This window comes from Crinia signifera, chromosome 2, assembly GCF_055691185.1.
Source record: "Crinia signifera chromosome 2, ASM5569118v1, whole genome shotgun sequence".
Lineage (NCBI taxonomy): Eukaryota > Metazoa > Chordata > Amphibia > Anura > Myobatrachidae > Crinia > Crinia signifera.
The window spans coordinates 252,669,893-252,684,159 of NC_139218.1; the positions used below are offsets into that span (position 1 = coordinate 252,669,893).

At 42.3% G+C, this 14,267-nt stretch overlaps 1 protein-coding gene across 3 annotated transcripts in view; it reads right to left on the reverse strand.

Annotated features, from left to right (window-relative positions):
• The window catches only part of OFD1 (OFD1 centriole and centriolar satellite protein), a 46,418-nt gene that overhangs the window by 11,776 nt on the left and 20,375 nt on the right, over positions 1-14,267 (reverse strand). For all 3 annotated transcript variants that reach the window (XM_083174300.1, XM_083174299.1, XM_083174298.1), the window contains exons 10-16: positions 12,960-13,079; positions 9,809-9,882; positions 8,169-8,260; positions 7,523-7,712; positions 4,338-4,468; positions 3,604-3,715; positions 1,685-2,290 (exon numbers count right to left, since the gene is read on the reverse strand). In XM_083174300.1, the coding sequence (XP_083030426.1) occupies positions 1,685-2,290; positions 3,604-3,715; positions 4,338-4,468; positions 7,523-7,712; positions 8,169-8,260; positions 9,809-9,882; positions 12,960-13,079 (1,325 nt within the window). The remainder of the gene's footprint in view (positions 1-1,684; positions 2,291-3,603; positions 3,716-4,337; positions 4,469-7,522; positions 7,713-8,168; positions 8,261-9,808; positions 9,883-12,959; positions 13,080-14,267) is intronic.

Sequence of the window (14,267 nt, forward strand, 5' to 3'; positions counted from 1 at the left end):
AATATATTTTGTTCAATACATAAAATCAACAGTTAGTGGGTTTTCTTCAGATCTGTTAAGTGGACAATTTAAGATATATACTTGTGAAAGATGTTGGTACCGCTATTACAGAAAACATTATGGGTGAGATTTAATAGGATGAGAGATTCAGAAAGTGAGAGATTTGGTAAGAAATCTCCAGTTTTTTTAAAAAAAAAACAGTTTGATTTTGCAGTGTAAATGATTGCCGCTTCAAAAAAACTGGAGATTTCTCACCAAATCTCTCACTTTCTGAATCTCTCATCCTATTAAATCTCACCCTATGGGTGGGGAATTCAATTGTCTTACTGGGCTAATTAGGGGCATCCAATAAAGTAATTTAGGAACTTGTATACCTTTACGGCTCCCATCGCATGCCATATGCAGTGGCATGCGATGCAATTTTACCGGGTTTTTTATGCATTTGTGATAAAAATCGCATGCCATGCGATGGCATGTGATTTTGATCACAAATGCATCCAAATGCATTTAAATTAGTAGCAAACATGTGAAATGCACCCCAAATGTCATTTTTCACACTGTACCACCCCCACTATCAACGCCAACCCGAAGCGTGGTGAGCGCAGCGAGCCCGCGAGGGGCGGCAGTACGTGTCCTACGACCTTTTCATACCCCCACTATCCACGTCGGCGTGGAGTTGAGAATAGAAAGTGTGGCAAGCGCAACGAGCCCCGCGAGGGGACGCGGATACCTTCACAGGTATCCGTGTCCCCTTGCGGGCTTCACAGGTATCTGCAGGGCTCGCCACGCTTCGGGCTCGGTGGCTCGCTGCGCTCGCCACACTTTGTATTCTCAACTCCACGCTGACGAGGATAGTGGGGGTATGAAAAGGTCGTAGGACTCGTACCGCCGCCCCTCGTGGGCTCGCTGCACTCGCCACGCTTTGGGTTGGCGTTGATAGTGGGGGTGGTACAGTGTGAAAAATGACATTTGGGTGCATTTTACATGATTTTTAACACATGTCCATGATTTCAGTGAAAAATTACATCGCATGCGATGCGATTTTTCCCTGTACGATGCCCATCGTGGGAGCCGTGATACTACACAAGTACCGTAATTTATTTTATTATTTTATTAACAGTTTCTTATATAGCACACACATATTCCGCAGCACTTTACAGAGAATATTTGAACATTCACATCAGTCCCTGCCCCAATGGAGCTTACAATCTATATTCCCTACCACATGTGTACACACACACACACACACACACACAGACATTCTACAGTTAATTAGTTGGGAGCCAATTAACCTAGCAGTATATTTTTGGATTGTGGGAGGAAACTGGAATACACGGAGGAAACCCACGCAAGCACGGGGAGAATATACAAACTCTGCACATGGTGGGAATCGAACCCATGACTTCAGCGCTGTGAGACAGTAATGCTAACCATTACACCAATTGTTGCTTTGTTCAGGCACGAATGCTGCATGTGGACATATTTCTGCTCAGAGCCTCTTGAGGTGGCAAGTAGAAATGTACATAAATGTCATAGTTTAAAGCCCCCTAACCAGGACTTTAGACATTTAAACTTTAGATGTTTATCTGCTTTCAGGAGCTAAACCTGGTGTTTTTTGGTTTGATAATTTGTGAAAAACAACTGACTTGTGTCCTATATATCATTCATATAACAGTCTTATTACCTTCCAAAGAAGCTCTCCCCTGGTGACTTTTTGCAGTTTTTGGCACTGGAGTGGAGGACAGCCTACGGGAAGAGGAGCTCTTGGTCTGTGGTGAGGTTATAGTTACTTCTGATGGAAATAGTCCTTCGTATGTCTGTGTTTTTAGCCTGTTTAAGAGAATATGTTGCTGTGGAGTGAGGTTGTCCTCTAAAAAAGTCACTTTATGCTGAAGCATAGTCGGTTTTGTGCCTAAATGACCTCTATATGATGGAATAGCACCTGGCGGGGATCTGTCAGTGGAAGCAGTCTGGAGGACTCTGTGATAATAGTTACGATAAGCTTCATCTAAATATTCTGCTTCTTTTTCAAGCTCTTTAATTCGGGCGTTGGTGCTGGCCACAAACTCCAGATCAGAGTCAGGAGAGCTGCTGCCAGTCCTGTCAGCATGGCGATGCCGGTGACCTAAAATACCACTTGTTTCAACAATAGAATCCAGACGATGTTGGCTTCTGTAGACTGGCTTCTCAATATAAATATCAGGTCGCACAATCTTGTTGGTGGGGTAGTCTAGCACAGAGTGGCCCAGCAGAGATGTCCTGGGCATGCGATACACTTCATTTTCCAGAGCTGGTGAGGTAACAGTCAGACATTAATGTATTATCTTTTGCAAATTATTACCCTCCAATGATTTGCTAATATAGCATCTCGTCCATAAATATGATTAAAGTTGTTTATAAATGATAAATAATGATTTAAAGAGAAAGCAATAATGTATTACTTATAGAATGATGAGAACTATGACTGATGTTTATTTCTGATGTTTTATAGATATAGAATCAGAAAATAAAAAACATCCTGTGCCATCCTTCTATAAAACAAAATTAGTGACACAAAATATTATAAGAAGTTTAAAAAATAAACAAGACACAAGACAAACAAATACCTATTTTTTAAATCAAGTCTTAATAGACACAAAAACAGCAATAGCTCAGAATTGGAGACAAGAACAAATCCCGACTATGATGAAGATTATAAATAAAATAAACTATGCCTATAGAATGGAGACTAACGAGGCCACATTAAACATTAAGAGCCTCAAAAAATGGGAAATATGGAAACAATATCTCGATAGTGGAGGAGATGCCCTCTGGGAGACCATAAACACCTCAGTTACATAGCAAAAAGAATAAGATATAATACTCTTTGAAAAATTCAACTAAATAAAGCAGGGGAACCCCCGCAAACACAAATAAAAATCAACAAACCCTGAACCCGAAAGTGCGAATGGGAGTAGAATGAGGGACATGGTTATGTGAGAGATAACTATGCCTAGATGTAAATGAAAAAAAGGCGGCGTTAGGTGAGAGATAACAAACCCCGAAATGGGATGTATGTAAGTTCTGATATGTTCTATGTAAGGAATTGCAAGTTTTTAAATGTATAGTGTGTTTTATATGTAGACATGTATGATATATGACTATGTCTGATGTACGTCTTTTAAAAAAAAAAGTAAACAAGCGATAAGTACAAACCAGTACATCAAAATGCTTGTTCTTTAACACAGTAATATTATAAAATAGGAAGGGGGAACAAATTTTATTAAACAAAGCAGAACACACAAAACAAAAAACAACCCATGACTGTACACATTTTCTTGAACTGTAAAAGTAATATGAGAGGAACTAGATTAGTTGGCATAGTATTGGGTCCACGTGTTAAAGTAGCCATACTCCTATAGTATACCCGGCAGTGTGGGAACATCTACTGACCGCTGTGTTTGATCTTGTGCTAGGAATCAGGAGTAAGGGATTGGTCTGCCAAGGTTGTTTTGGGGTCTGTTTCACTCTTTTCCTGGAGGTGTAAACTATTCACCTATAAGTATTATCTACCACAAAGCAATGAATTAAAGGCTATCCAATACAAAAAAACAAAACTCAAACCTTGCTGTGTTTGTCTCAGCTGAAATTCCAGTTGCTGTACTTGAGCATTTAGTCTTTTTGAAGATTCCTCGCGATTTAATAACTGCACTTTGATTTCCAGACCGCGTTCAATCTGCAAAATGTCAAGGGTTATACCATCAGCACTGGAACTCATGTTAGTAATCATGTGAGATAGCAAGATAGACCATGTCATATTCATTTACAGAGAATCATCTAATATCACGACCTGTTAACATTCAAAAATCACACAGACAACCACATTTAATGTGCATTTTCTTGGCATTTCTTATTTGAAGCAAATAATAACAAATACGTGTAATATCTGTATAACTTTTTAACTGGTATTCCAAAAGTTATAATCAATATACCACCACTAAGTCAGAGAAAAGAAAAAAATCTCCCTTTTGGATTCCAATAAAGGGCAATCCTATTTTTAACAGTAATGATACATCTGTATTTAGAAGAATGGATAAGACATATCTCTAAAAGGAATAAACATTTCTCAAAAGGTTTCAATATAAACTATATTTCTTTCCTTATATTAGTTTTTAAAGAAATGGGTAAACTTATGTTATGAAACATCAAAATTTAGTGCAAGACATTGTATTTAAAAATTTGGATAGTTAACTTCTCCTCATTCCTATGCCATATTTGGATCTTTGTACCTATATAGCCTGTTAAAAATGATAGAAAATAATTCTAAAAATTATAAATGTGTAAATGTTGCGTCTTACCTCTAGTTCTAGCTGTTTTTCAAGGATTTCCCGCTGTATTTTGAATTCATCCTGGTCAAATTTTCTCGCAGTCTCCATCTTTTTTAGCTGTTCTTGAAGAGACAAGAGCTCAGGAAATGGCAGCGATGTTTCTGGATATTAAATATTTAAAATAAATTAATTAAGTCAACTTTATGCTTCATTAAAAATGTTCAAAATAATAGTGAATCAATATGCTAGCTAACAAGTTCTGATGTCTTCATTAGCTACTCCAAAGTGCAGCAGGTAAGACAATAAGGGTCATTTTGAAATCTCAAAAAATACAGACCCACAATGCTTCTTTATAATCACAGTGCATCTACTTCTATGTATATATGTCTTAGAAATGAAAAGGTCTGTTTGCTTGCTAGTGTCCTGATTGAAACCAATAACCAATTGCAATGTGTTTTCTCCGTTGTGTAGGTCATTTGTCCAGGCAGGTGTTAGCCAAATATTATCATGATCAGTTGTCAGAGGGCTATGGACAGGGACTAGATAAAGAGAGATATCCCTCTAACATGATTGGACACATTAGATCACATGACCGTGTTTTTCCCCCAATGATTAAGCTTTCTTTAGACTTTCTATAGATAGCCGTTCACCCCAGGTAAAAACGCTAATATGGCACTGAGCATTTCTCAGCCCAGCGATTTTCCCCATCATAGTTATCGAAACACGCTGTGCAAAAGCACCAGGTGTGTATGGTCCTTTACTGCAATCTCAAGACTTAATCACAGGAAAACAAACTTAGACGTCACCCCGTGGTGTTCAATTTATCAACCGTCTTCCTGATCCTGGAGTAAGTGGATACATTGAAACATCGATCAAGGGAGTGACGCCTGCGTTGTATGTTTTCCTGTATTTCAGTCCTGAGAGTGCCACCTCACCTTTGCTTGCTGCATTGGGTGTTTGTACACTGTAGAGGGAACCTGGGCACTTACAACTCAGGTGTCACAAGATGGTTATATGGCATAAATGTGCTGATGGTGTGACGCTCCGGTGTCACAAGATGGATTATATAGCATAAATGTGCTGATGGTGTGACGCTCAGGTGTCAAAAGATGGGTTATATAGCATAAATGTGCTGATGGTGTGACGCTCAGGTGTCACAAGATGGGTTATATAGCATAAATGTGCTGATGGTGTGGCGCTCTCAGGTGTCACAAGATGGGTTATATAGCATAAATGTGCTGATGGTGTGACGCTCTCAGGTTTCACAAGATGGGTTATATAGCATAAATGTGCTGATGGTGTGACGCTCTCAGGTTTTACATACATATACATATACCACACACACACACCGTAACGCCCATTACCCAGTAAATCAAACACCGTAATGCCCATTACATATAATATCACACGCCGTAATGCCCATAGCCAGGGGCGTAACTAAAAGAAAGGGTGTCTGGGAGAGAGAGGCAGCATCAGGGAGGGAGAGAACGAGAAAGAGAGTGTCAGGGAGAGATAGGGGTAGAAAAAGCAGAGTGAGCAGGAGAGACATTGCCAGTGAGGTAGGATGGACAGACATAGAGGTACAGTACAGATTGGGGAAAATGGTTGGAATGAGCACCATATGCTGCATCTATGAATATATGGATGGACTGGGGGCAAAGATGGATAAATGGGCAGGACAGTATGGGGGATCACACAGGTGAGGCAGACTGGTACTAGAGGGGGTGCAGGCCACACAGGTGGGGCTGGTTAGCACTTGCAGGGGGTGCAGGCCACACAGGTGGGGCAGGCTGGCACTTGCAGGCCACACAGGTGGGACAGGCTGGCACTTGCAGGGTGGTGCAGGCCACACAGGTGCGACAGGCTGGCACTTGCAGGGGGGGTGCAGGCCACACAGGTGGGACAGCCTGGCACTTGCAGGGGGTGCAGGCCACACAGATGGGGCAGGCTGGCACTTGCAGGGGGTGCAGGCCACACAGATGGGGCAGGCTGGCACTTGCAGGGGGTGCAGGCTACACAGTTGGGGCAGGCTGGCATTTGCAAGGGTGGGGGTGCAGGCGGGGGACATATGTATGCTGGTGGTTAGGGCAAAACATGATACACTGAAAGGAGAGGCAGTGTGCATACCCCCCTCCCCCACCTCTTTCCCTATCCCCTTGGGGTTACATACTTTGCCAGGGGTTAACGTGTTTCCAGGGGCATACAGGAGGCGCAGAGTTCTTTAGCAGCAGCTGCTGCACTGAAGGGGTCGACAGTGCACTGCCGCTGGTCCCTTAGGAGGGGTGGAACCCTACCCGCGCTGCTGACTTCCTGCAGACGGGACAGGCGCCGCTCCGTGTGCTGCCGCTGGTGGTCCCTTAGGAGGGAGGAGGGTTGGACACCCTGTCCACGCTGCTGACTTCCAGCAGGTGGGGGAAGGCGGTGGGCGGGCGCCGCTCCGTGCGCTGCCGCTGGTGGTTCCTTAGGAGGAGGGAGAGGGTTGTCGGACACCCTGTACGCGCTGCTGACTTCCAGGGGACGAGCACCCGGTATTTGGCTGAGGGGGGGGGGGAAGAGTGTCCACTCCACACGCTGCCGCGCAAGAGGCTTACACTGCTGCTGCGCTAGAAGTCTCCTCCCGCTGGAGGAGACTTCTAGCGTGGCAGCAGCTATTAACTTGTGCAGGGCGGGCAAAAACGGGCGCAGCGCCCCGTAAAATAAGCCTAGCGGGAACAGATGTTGACCTAATGACCGTTTCGCATGAGGATTTATAAGTATTCAACAGATTACAGATTTTCCTGTAACAAATGGATTTCTTGTGACACATTAATCTAGTACAGTGGTTCTCAGACTCGTTCCTCAGGATTATTATTATTATTATAATTTTATTTATAAGGCGCCACAAGTGTTTCGCAGCGCCGTACAAAGGAACAATACAGGGAGACAGGATACCACACAGTTCACATTTTCAAGGTTACCGGCAGGTGCACAGGTGCATTCATCACTCACTGACACATTTTGAAAGATCCACAGGTGCAGCTAATTAATTCTGTGAGAAGACCTGCAAAACATGCACTGTGTGGGGGGGTCCTGAGGACCGAGTTTGAGAACCCTTGGTCTAGTATTATTAAACAAGCTCCTCATGCTGTGGATGGCAATTACTAATGCAGTAATTGGTGAATTAAGAAGTAGAAAATCTAGTTAAATAATAATCAGTAAGGGAAACACTTGCTCACTTTCTCTAAGCAGCTGGTTATCTCTTTGCAGCTCCTCTAGTTGGTGGGTCTGTAACTTGACTTGAGCCTGAAGTTCCAGCTTCTCTTCCTTTACCACGGGGTAGTCCACCGTCTCTTTTAGCTTTTCACTCAAGTGGTGATTCTGCTGATTTATTACAGACAACTGAGCTTTCAGGGTATCCACCTTTGCCTAAAAGAGCAACAACTAGTTACTGTAGATGTACAAATAATACAAAATATAATCAATATGTACACAGGTTTTTAGGAGTCACGTTTAAGTGTCGCTAATGACAAATGGTACGGATAAGCTAGTCATGCACATGTAACAATGCAGTTGTACTTGCCATCGTGTGCCTGCCATTTGTACATTTAGGACAAAGATAGCTTTTATCAGAGCCCCCTTTTGTCTGACATTTTCTTAATAACACACACAGACCATATTAGATATACATATCTAAAAAGGGGGCAAAACAAAATACAATACAGAGTTCAACAATGTTAGAAACCGTGGATGAAAATGTTGTGTTGTGACATGCACAAAATGTACGGTAGCTTCCTTCTCATGTAGAGGAATTGGCCGAAGGGTCAACGAAGAGAGGGTTTTAAGTATCATGTATCCGGATCATGTTAGCAGGCGACTACTTACCTCCAGCTGTTTTGTGCGAGATATAGCTTGCTCTAGTTCTTGTTTCCTCATATTGATTACAATGGTGTCTTCACGTAGCCTTGCAGCTTCTTCTGAAATGAGAAAAGCAGTACAGAAAAGGTAAATATTATCAGCTGGTTAAAGCCTACAATTCACATAAACTCTAACCTAGAATTTTATGAATGGTACATTGCATTATATATTTATGTAATCAGTTATTTGTGTATATGCATTTGACCACTTAGACAAGTCAAAGGTACTGTACCAATTTACATTTTTGCTGGTGCTTGCTTGTGCGCGTCATAATGGAGGTGTGGCCTTGTGAAAAGGGGCAGTCATACTTTATGGAAGTTATTTAATTATCTACTTCTAGGACCCATGTTTTATCACAGATTCGCAGGCTGCTTCATGTGGATTGTGCCTCAGGTACCAGACATCAAGGGATCAGGACATCAGCATTGGGGCTAATAGGATAGCCCCAGCAACCTATTAGCAGCAGTGAATTACATTAGAAATACGCCATACATTAGTATGTCCCCAGCTGCGAGTGATAAAAGAAGTGCAGGCACCTTGTATTGCATGAAACACATCTGCTGATACTTTTTAAAACGTTATTAGTATACATCATATAATGCTAAATTACATTTAAGGCAAAAAATGACAACCGAGTAGGTGATACAATGACTAAAGCAGCAATAACTGAGGCCAGGTTTCTCGGTGACAATAGGGTCCATGGAAAGCCTTGGGCTACCCAACGGTGAACTGAAACATCTAGCAGTGTCACAGATCAGTTTGTATAGGTGCACTCTGGGATGCTTTGTCACAAGCTGCCTGCCTTACACATCACTGTAGTGCTGGCCCTTTCGTACAGATGCCTTGATAAAGGACAGTGTGTCTGAAACGCGTTGGCAGAAGGGGCTGATTATTTGTGGACGGACCTCCAGGACATCGACCAGCATCCAGGGACGCCTGTGGTTAACATCTTATGCTGTTTATGTCTACTCTTGTGGACAAAATGTTCTGGTGAGAGTCCACTTTTATACCCATTTTATGTACAATGTACTTCTTTTTAACTGGATTCGTATAAAATAAAACGGTGTTACACCATTGGAGGCATTCTGTTTAATGTTTTACATGGTGAACATACAAGGATAAACCTGAAGGATCCATCTGAGGACCTATTTTCCAGACCCATTACCAAAAAAAGCGGCTTTTGTCTACTATCTTAGTGGACAATCAAGAGGGTACGATTCCTACCTCAAAGTGACCTCACTATATAAAATTTAGTGTTTTCTAAACGTTATTACACTATATTGTTTATCTTTCTTCTTGCATGTTACATGAGCAATCCTCAGTGATACATTAGGAGAAGAGTGTGTAAAGGATCGCCTGAAAAACTGTCGGTATTCTTTTTGTGTTGTTCTAAAGTGTGGTGTGTTTGGTGACACACCTATCGTACAGGTTAGGCTGATCCCAAGCGCTGAATTTGACCCCGAATCCCATTTTTACTATATTACAAAGAAACAGACAGGCTGAAAAGTGAATAAGTGGCAACAGCCTGCCCTGTAAGACCAATGGCCAGTTGAACCTATAGTCAAAAATGGTAGAAATAGTGAGAGTCAGTCTTCAATATACTGTACCTCTATTTTTTCTCTCATCTTCATTGACTTTCTGAGTTTTCTTCAAGTACTCTTCATTTAGTTCATTTTGATATCTAGAATTGTTTTAGAATAGGTATTATGTGAAAGTGGAAAAAAATACCCATCACACCGTATACAGTTGTGCTCATAAGTTTACATACCCTAGCAGAATATGTGATTTTCTGGCCATTTGTCAGAGAATATGAATGATAACTAACAAACTTTTCTTTCACTCATGGTTAGTGGTTGGGTGAAGCCATTTATTGTCAAACAACTGTGTTTTACTCTTTTTAAATCATAATGACAACAAAAACTATGCAAATGACCCTGATCAAAAGTTTACATACCCTAGAGATTTTGGCCTGATAATATGCACAGAAGTTGACACAAGAAGGTAGGTTTTACCATAACTCCTGTTTTCTTCTTCAGGGTTCATAGGTCCCACAAGGTTAACATCCTATACTGTCACTGCAGTGCCTCTTAGAGGGGTATTCAATGCCCCTGACGGCAAGCTATACGGCGAGCAGTGCCGATAGCTCACCATCCGAGTATTCAACTCCCTCCCCTTCACTCGCCATTTCCACCTCGCTGGTTCCATTCGACGAGGTGAAAAACAGCATGTGTGCCATGGAAACTGCGGGACTCGCCACAAAATTAAGTGGACTCGCTGCATTTGCAGTGAACCTCGCCATGTAAGGGGACATCCGAGGATGGTGAGGATTCTGGCCAAACATTGAATACAGGGGGTTGGAAGGCGACAATGGCTTTTCCTCAACGAAAATAAGCCATTCTTGCCACAGCATTGAATACACCTCTTAGAGAATGTCAGGGAAGGAGAGGGAAAAAGAGAGGAGGTGTGAGACTTAGGGAGAGAGCTTTATGGAAAAGCAGGGAATAAGAGGTACGAGAGGGAGAAAGGGAGAGCAGCAAGAGAGTGGAGGGATGCGAGCAGGAGTAAGAGAATGTCAGGGAGGGAGAGAGACAGAAAGAGAGGAGCAAGAGATAGTAAGAGAGAGAGAGAGCAAGAGTGTATGTGACAGGGAGAGAAAAGGTGACAGGGAGAAAGCAAGAGAGAACAAGAGAGAATATCAGGTATTAAGATAGAGTGAGGAGAAAGAGGTAGGTAGAGACTGTAAGAGGGAGGGAGAGAGTGGAAGCGTGGGGATAAAGGAGAGAGAGAGAGAGAGAAGAAATAGATAGGGAGAGTGATAGAGGGTTGAGTGGAAGAGAAGGTGCAGGGGGAAGACAGAAAAGAGAAAAGCGGACTGGGAGAGAGTGAAAAAGAGAAAAAAAAGACACGGGTAGGGGCAAGAGAGAAGAGGAGGGGTGACAGATGGTGATGCAAGAGGGAGTGAGGTGACTGGGGACGTGACCACCGGCAGGTCTCCTGCTCCCTGGCTAGGCTGCAGCAAAAATAATGACTAAATATATATGTAAAAAGTCTGTATTAAGCTTCAAAAAGTGATAGGATTGAGAGTGATAAACAGCCAGCCAATTAGCCCCTACCTGCCATGTCACAGGGTTAAAGAGCTGATAAGAACAGAAGCTATTGAACATTAAGATGAGGGTGCGGGCGTTCTATCTTTAGTAAAACTTCCTACCTGTAAACCTATGGAATCTCACTGCAGGATGCATCTTTTTGGCATAAATGTCTAATAAGACAGAATAGCTTTCAGTAAGCTGGATAGTAAAGAATAAATTTTTCTGTATATTTTAGTCAATACCCACTATTAATATGGATATTCAGTGCCTATTTATGCATATTTGGAGGAATTGAATCCTAAAAGGGAGTGTGGTTAAATCACCTGTTATTACATTCCTATGTGTGGGATAACGTATGCCGGCATGTAACAAAGGAAGTGTGGCATGTGACCACGAGTGAAGCCGGAAGTCAGGAAGTGGGACAATGCAAAGTCCATCAGACTGTATCTGGACATCGTCGAAAAGCCGCGACCAAAAGTGCGCGGACGAAAACCGGAAGTCCCCGCACGTGATAGATCGGGATCCGGGGATTGGATACCTTACATCTTGACTTCCCCTATATTAAGTGGGGGGTATTATACACAGCCATTCTCCTTGAAAAAGGACGCAGGAGTGTCCAAAACGAGTGGCTGGACTGTGACCTGGAGAGGAGGAGGAGGATGGAACGCCCAAACGGCTTATGCAGTGTGATGATCCCGGGTGTACCATCTATTTCCACTTGAGCCTGTTTGAGAGCCTGCCTGGTTCTCCACCTTTTCCGGTAAAAACTACCCTGTTCTTCACTTGGGACACGTTCATTGTTAATGTCATTTTTTAATAAACGGAGTTACACTATACATCTCTCCTCTTTTTTCGAGTCTATCCACCTACTCATTGGAGACAGATATGATGGGAAATGGATGGGAATCTCCGATTGGGAGGATACCACGATTTAAACTATCTTTATTGGAGAAGAGGAGTCGCCCATTTGCCCTAAGGGGCGTATGGTAGATATATATATATATATCCAGCGCTGGTGTGAGGAGTGATCCCCATTTGTATCCTAGGATACATACCTTTCAGTAAAGAATAAATGTTTAACATCTCAGATTCTGTTAAGGCAGCGGTTCTCAAACTGTGGGTCCTGACCTGCTCAGAATGGGGTCATGACTCCATGTTGCTGACCATCAGGCTGATGACTTTTCTAATCTCAGGCAGTGATTCAGGGAGTCTGATACATCTGGTGAATTGTCTGTAATTTAGACTCCTCCCTTCACTTTGTGCCTCCACAATGCATGTGCTGTCTGCTGGCTACACATGTGATGTGATGACCTTCTGCAATAACTTGCTGGGGTCCTGTAATATTTTTTTTTGTCTGATGGGGTCCCAGAGCAAAATAGCTTGAGGACCGCTGTGTTAAGGTATGGAAACTTTTACTTCTCAAAATGTTATCTATATATATGTTTAGTGTCTGATTGTGTGTATCCGAAACATTGCTATCTGTTGGCAGCGAGTGAAACTATATCTCGGTCTCTCTCACACATGCACAAACACAGAGGCAATCACAAGGTAGCAAACTTGCTTTCGAAGCATTTGCTTTGAGCGGGCTTACTAGTTATTAGAATTCTGGGATAAATGTCCTTTTTTATATTCAAGTAAATAGGAAATACAAGTAGAGAAATATTCTGACCGTAGTAGCTCATTTTTGAGCTTCTGTTCATATGTATCTTCAATGTTCTTAACATCCAGCTCTCGTTTCCTGAGCAGCTCATTCACACATTTGTTCTTCTCTTCTTGTAACTTTTGAGAACTAGAATAAAAGAAATAAAAGTGTTTTTCTGTCAATTGCAGTTAACAAACATGCACATGAGACAGAATCTGAGAAATCTAGTATTAAATAAACCAAAATGCTATTCACCACCATATATCTATTTAGCCTCTTTTTGTGTATCACTTCTCAAATAATGTTATGGAATAAATTATTTTCTCGATTAGAAAATTTCCTATTTAAAGAAATTGGATGCCGCCTTAGAATACCCCTGAATTCCAATACTTTCCACAGTGTACAGATCACCAGCAAAAAAAGTGTAGTCGAAGTAAAAATTTTTAACTATTCTAACTCAAATGACTAAAAATAATGGGTGTGGAAATATTGTGTAGACTAAAGCTGGGCACACACTATGCCTACTGGTCCTTATCGGTAGATTTGGTAATCCTACAAATTTAGCAATCTGCTGTTTGATTTGTCTGTGCAGAAATCACAATTGGCTTGACATTTAAAATTTGCCCGCCTAGCTGTATTGCCAGTCCCTGCAGCCAGTGCACGTGTGGGCGGTGGGTTACCTATACACACAGCCAGATATGTTGATATTTTGGTACCGGCTGTTCTGCACAGCTGCCACAATATGTTTGTGATATACCCTGCTTCTCACAGACATATTGGGTGTACACATCCGCAGATGGAATAATGATATATCATCCATTTGATGAAACAGGCAATCTATCCATCAGTGTGTACAAAGCTTTAATTCAGATCCAAGGAGGTAACAGTAGGCCCCCCTGCTTCTCAGTTCTCCAACCATGATAAGAAAGAAATGGATACTGCTAGAATATTTAGTTTTATTAAGCACATTATACTTTTGTTCTCCTTGATGTGCCTCCACAAGGTTAATATATGTCACCATCAGGGGCTGGCTGGCAACGTTCAGCCTGGGGGGCAAACACAAGACAGTGGCACCGCTTTTTCTACCAGCGCATGAAATGGGATTCACAGTGTTGGAGGCCTGGTTTGCTTAATCAGCAGGAATGGGCTTAGCATGCCGCCTGTCAGAAACCAGCAAGTAGAACACAAAACACTGCATCTTTCTGCGCATGCGTCAAATAAACGCGCTGCATGGGCACTGGGAGGAGACCGATTAAATCCCATTCAGTACATATTGCAAAAGAAGCCCATAGGCTTCTATAACGCAATGCCATTTACAGATGGCAATGCCCACCA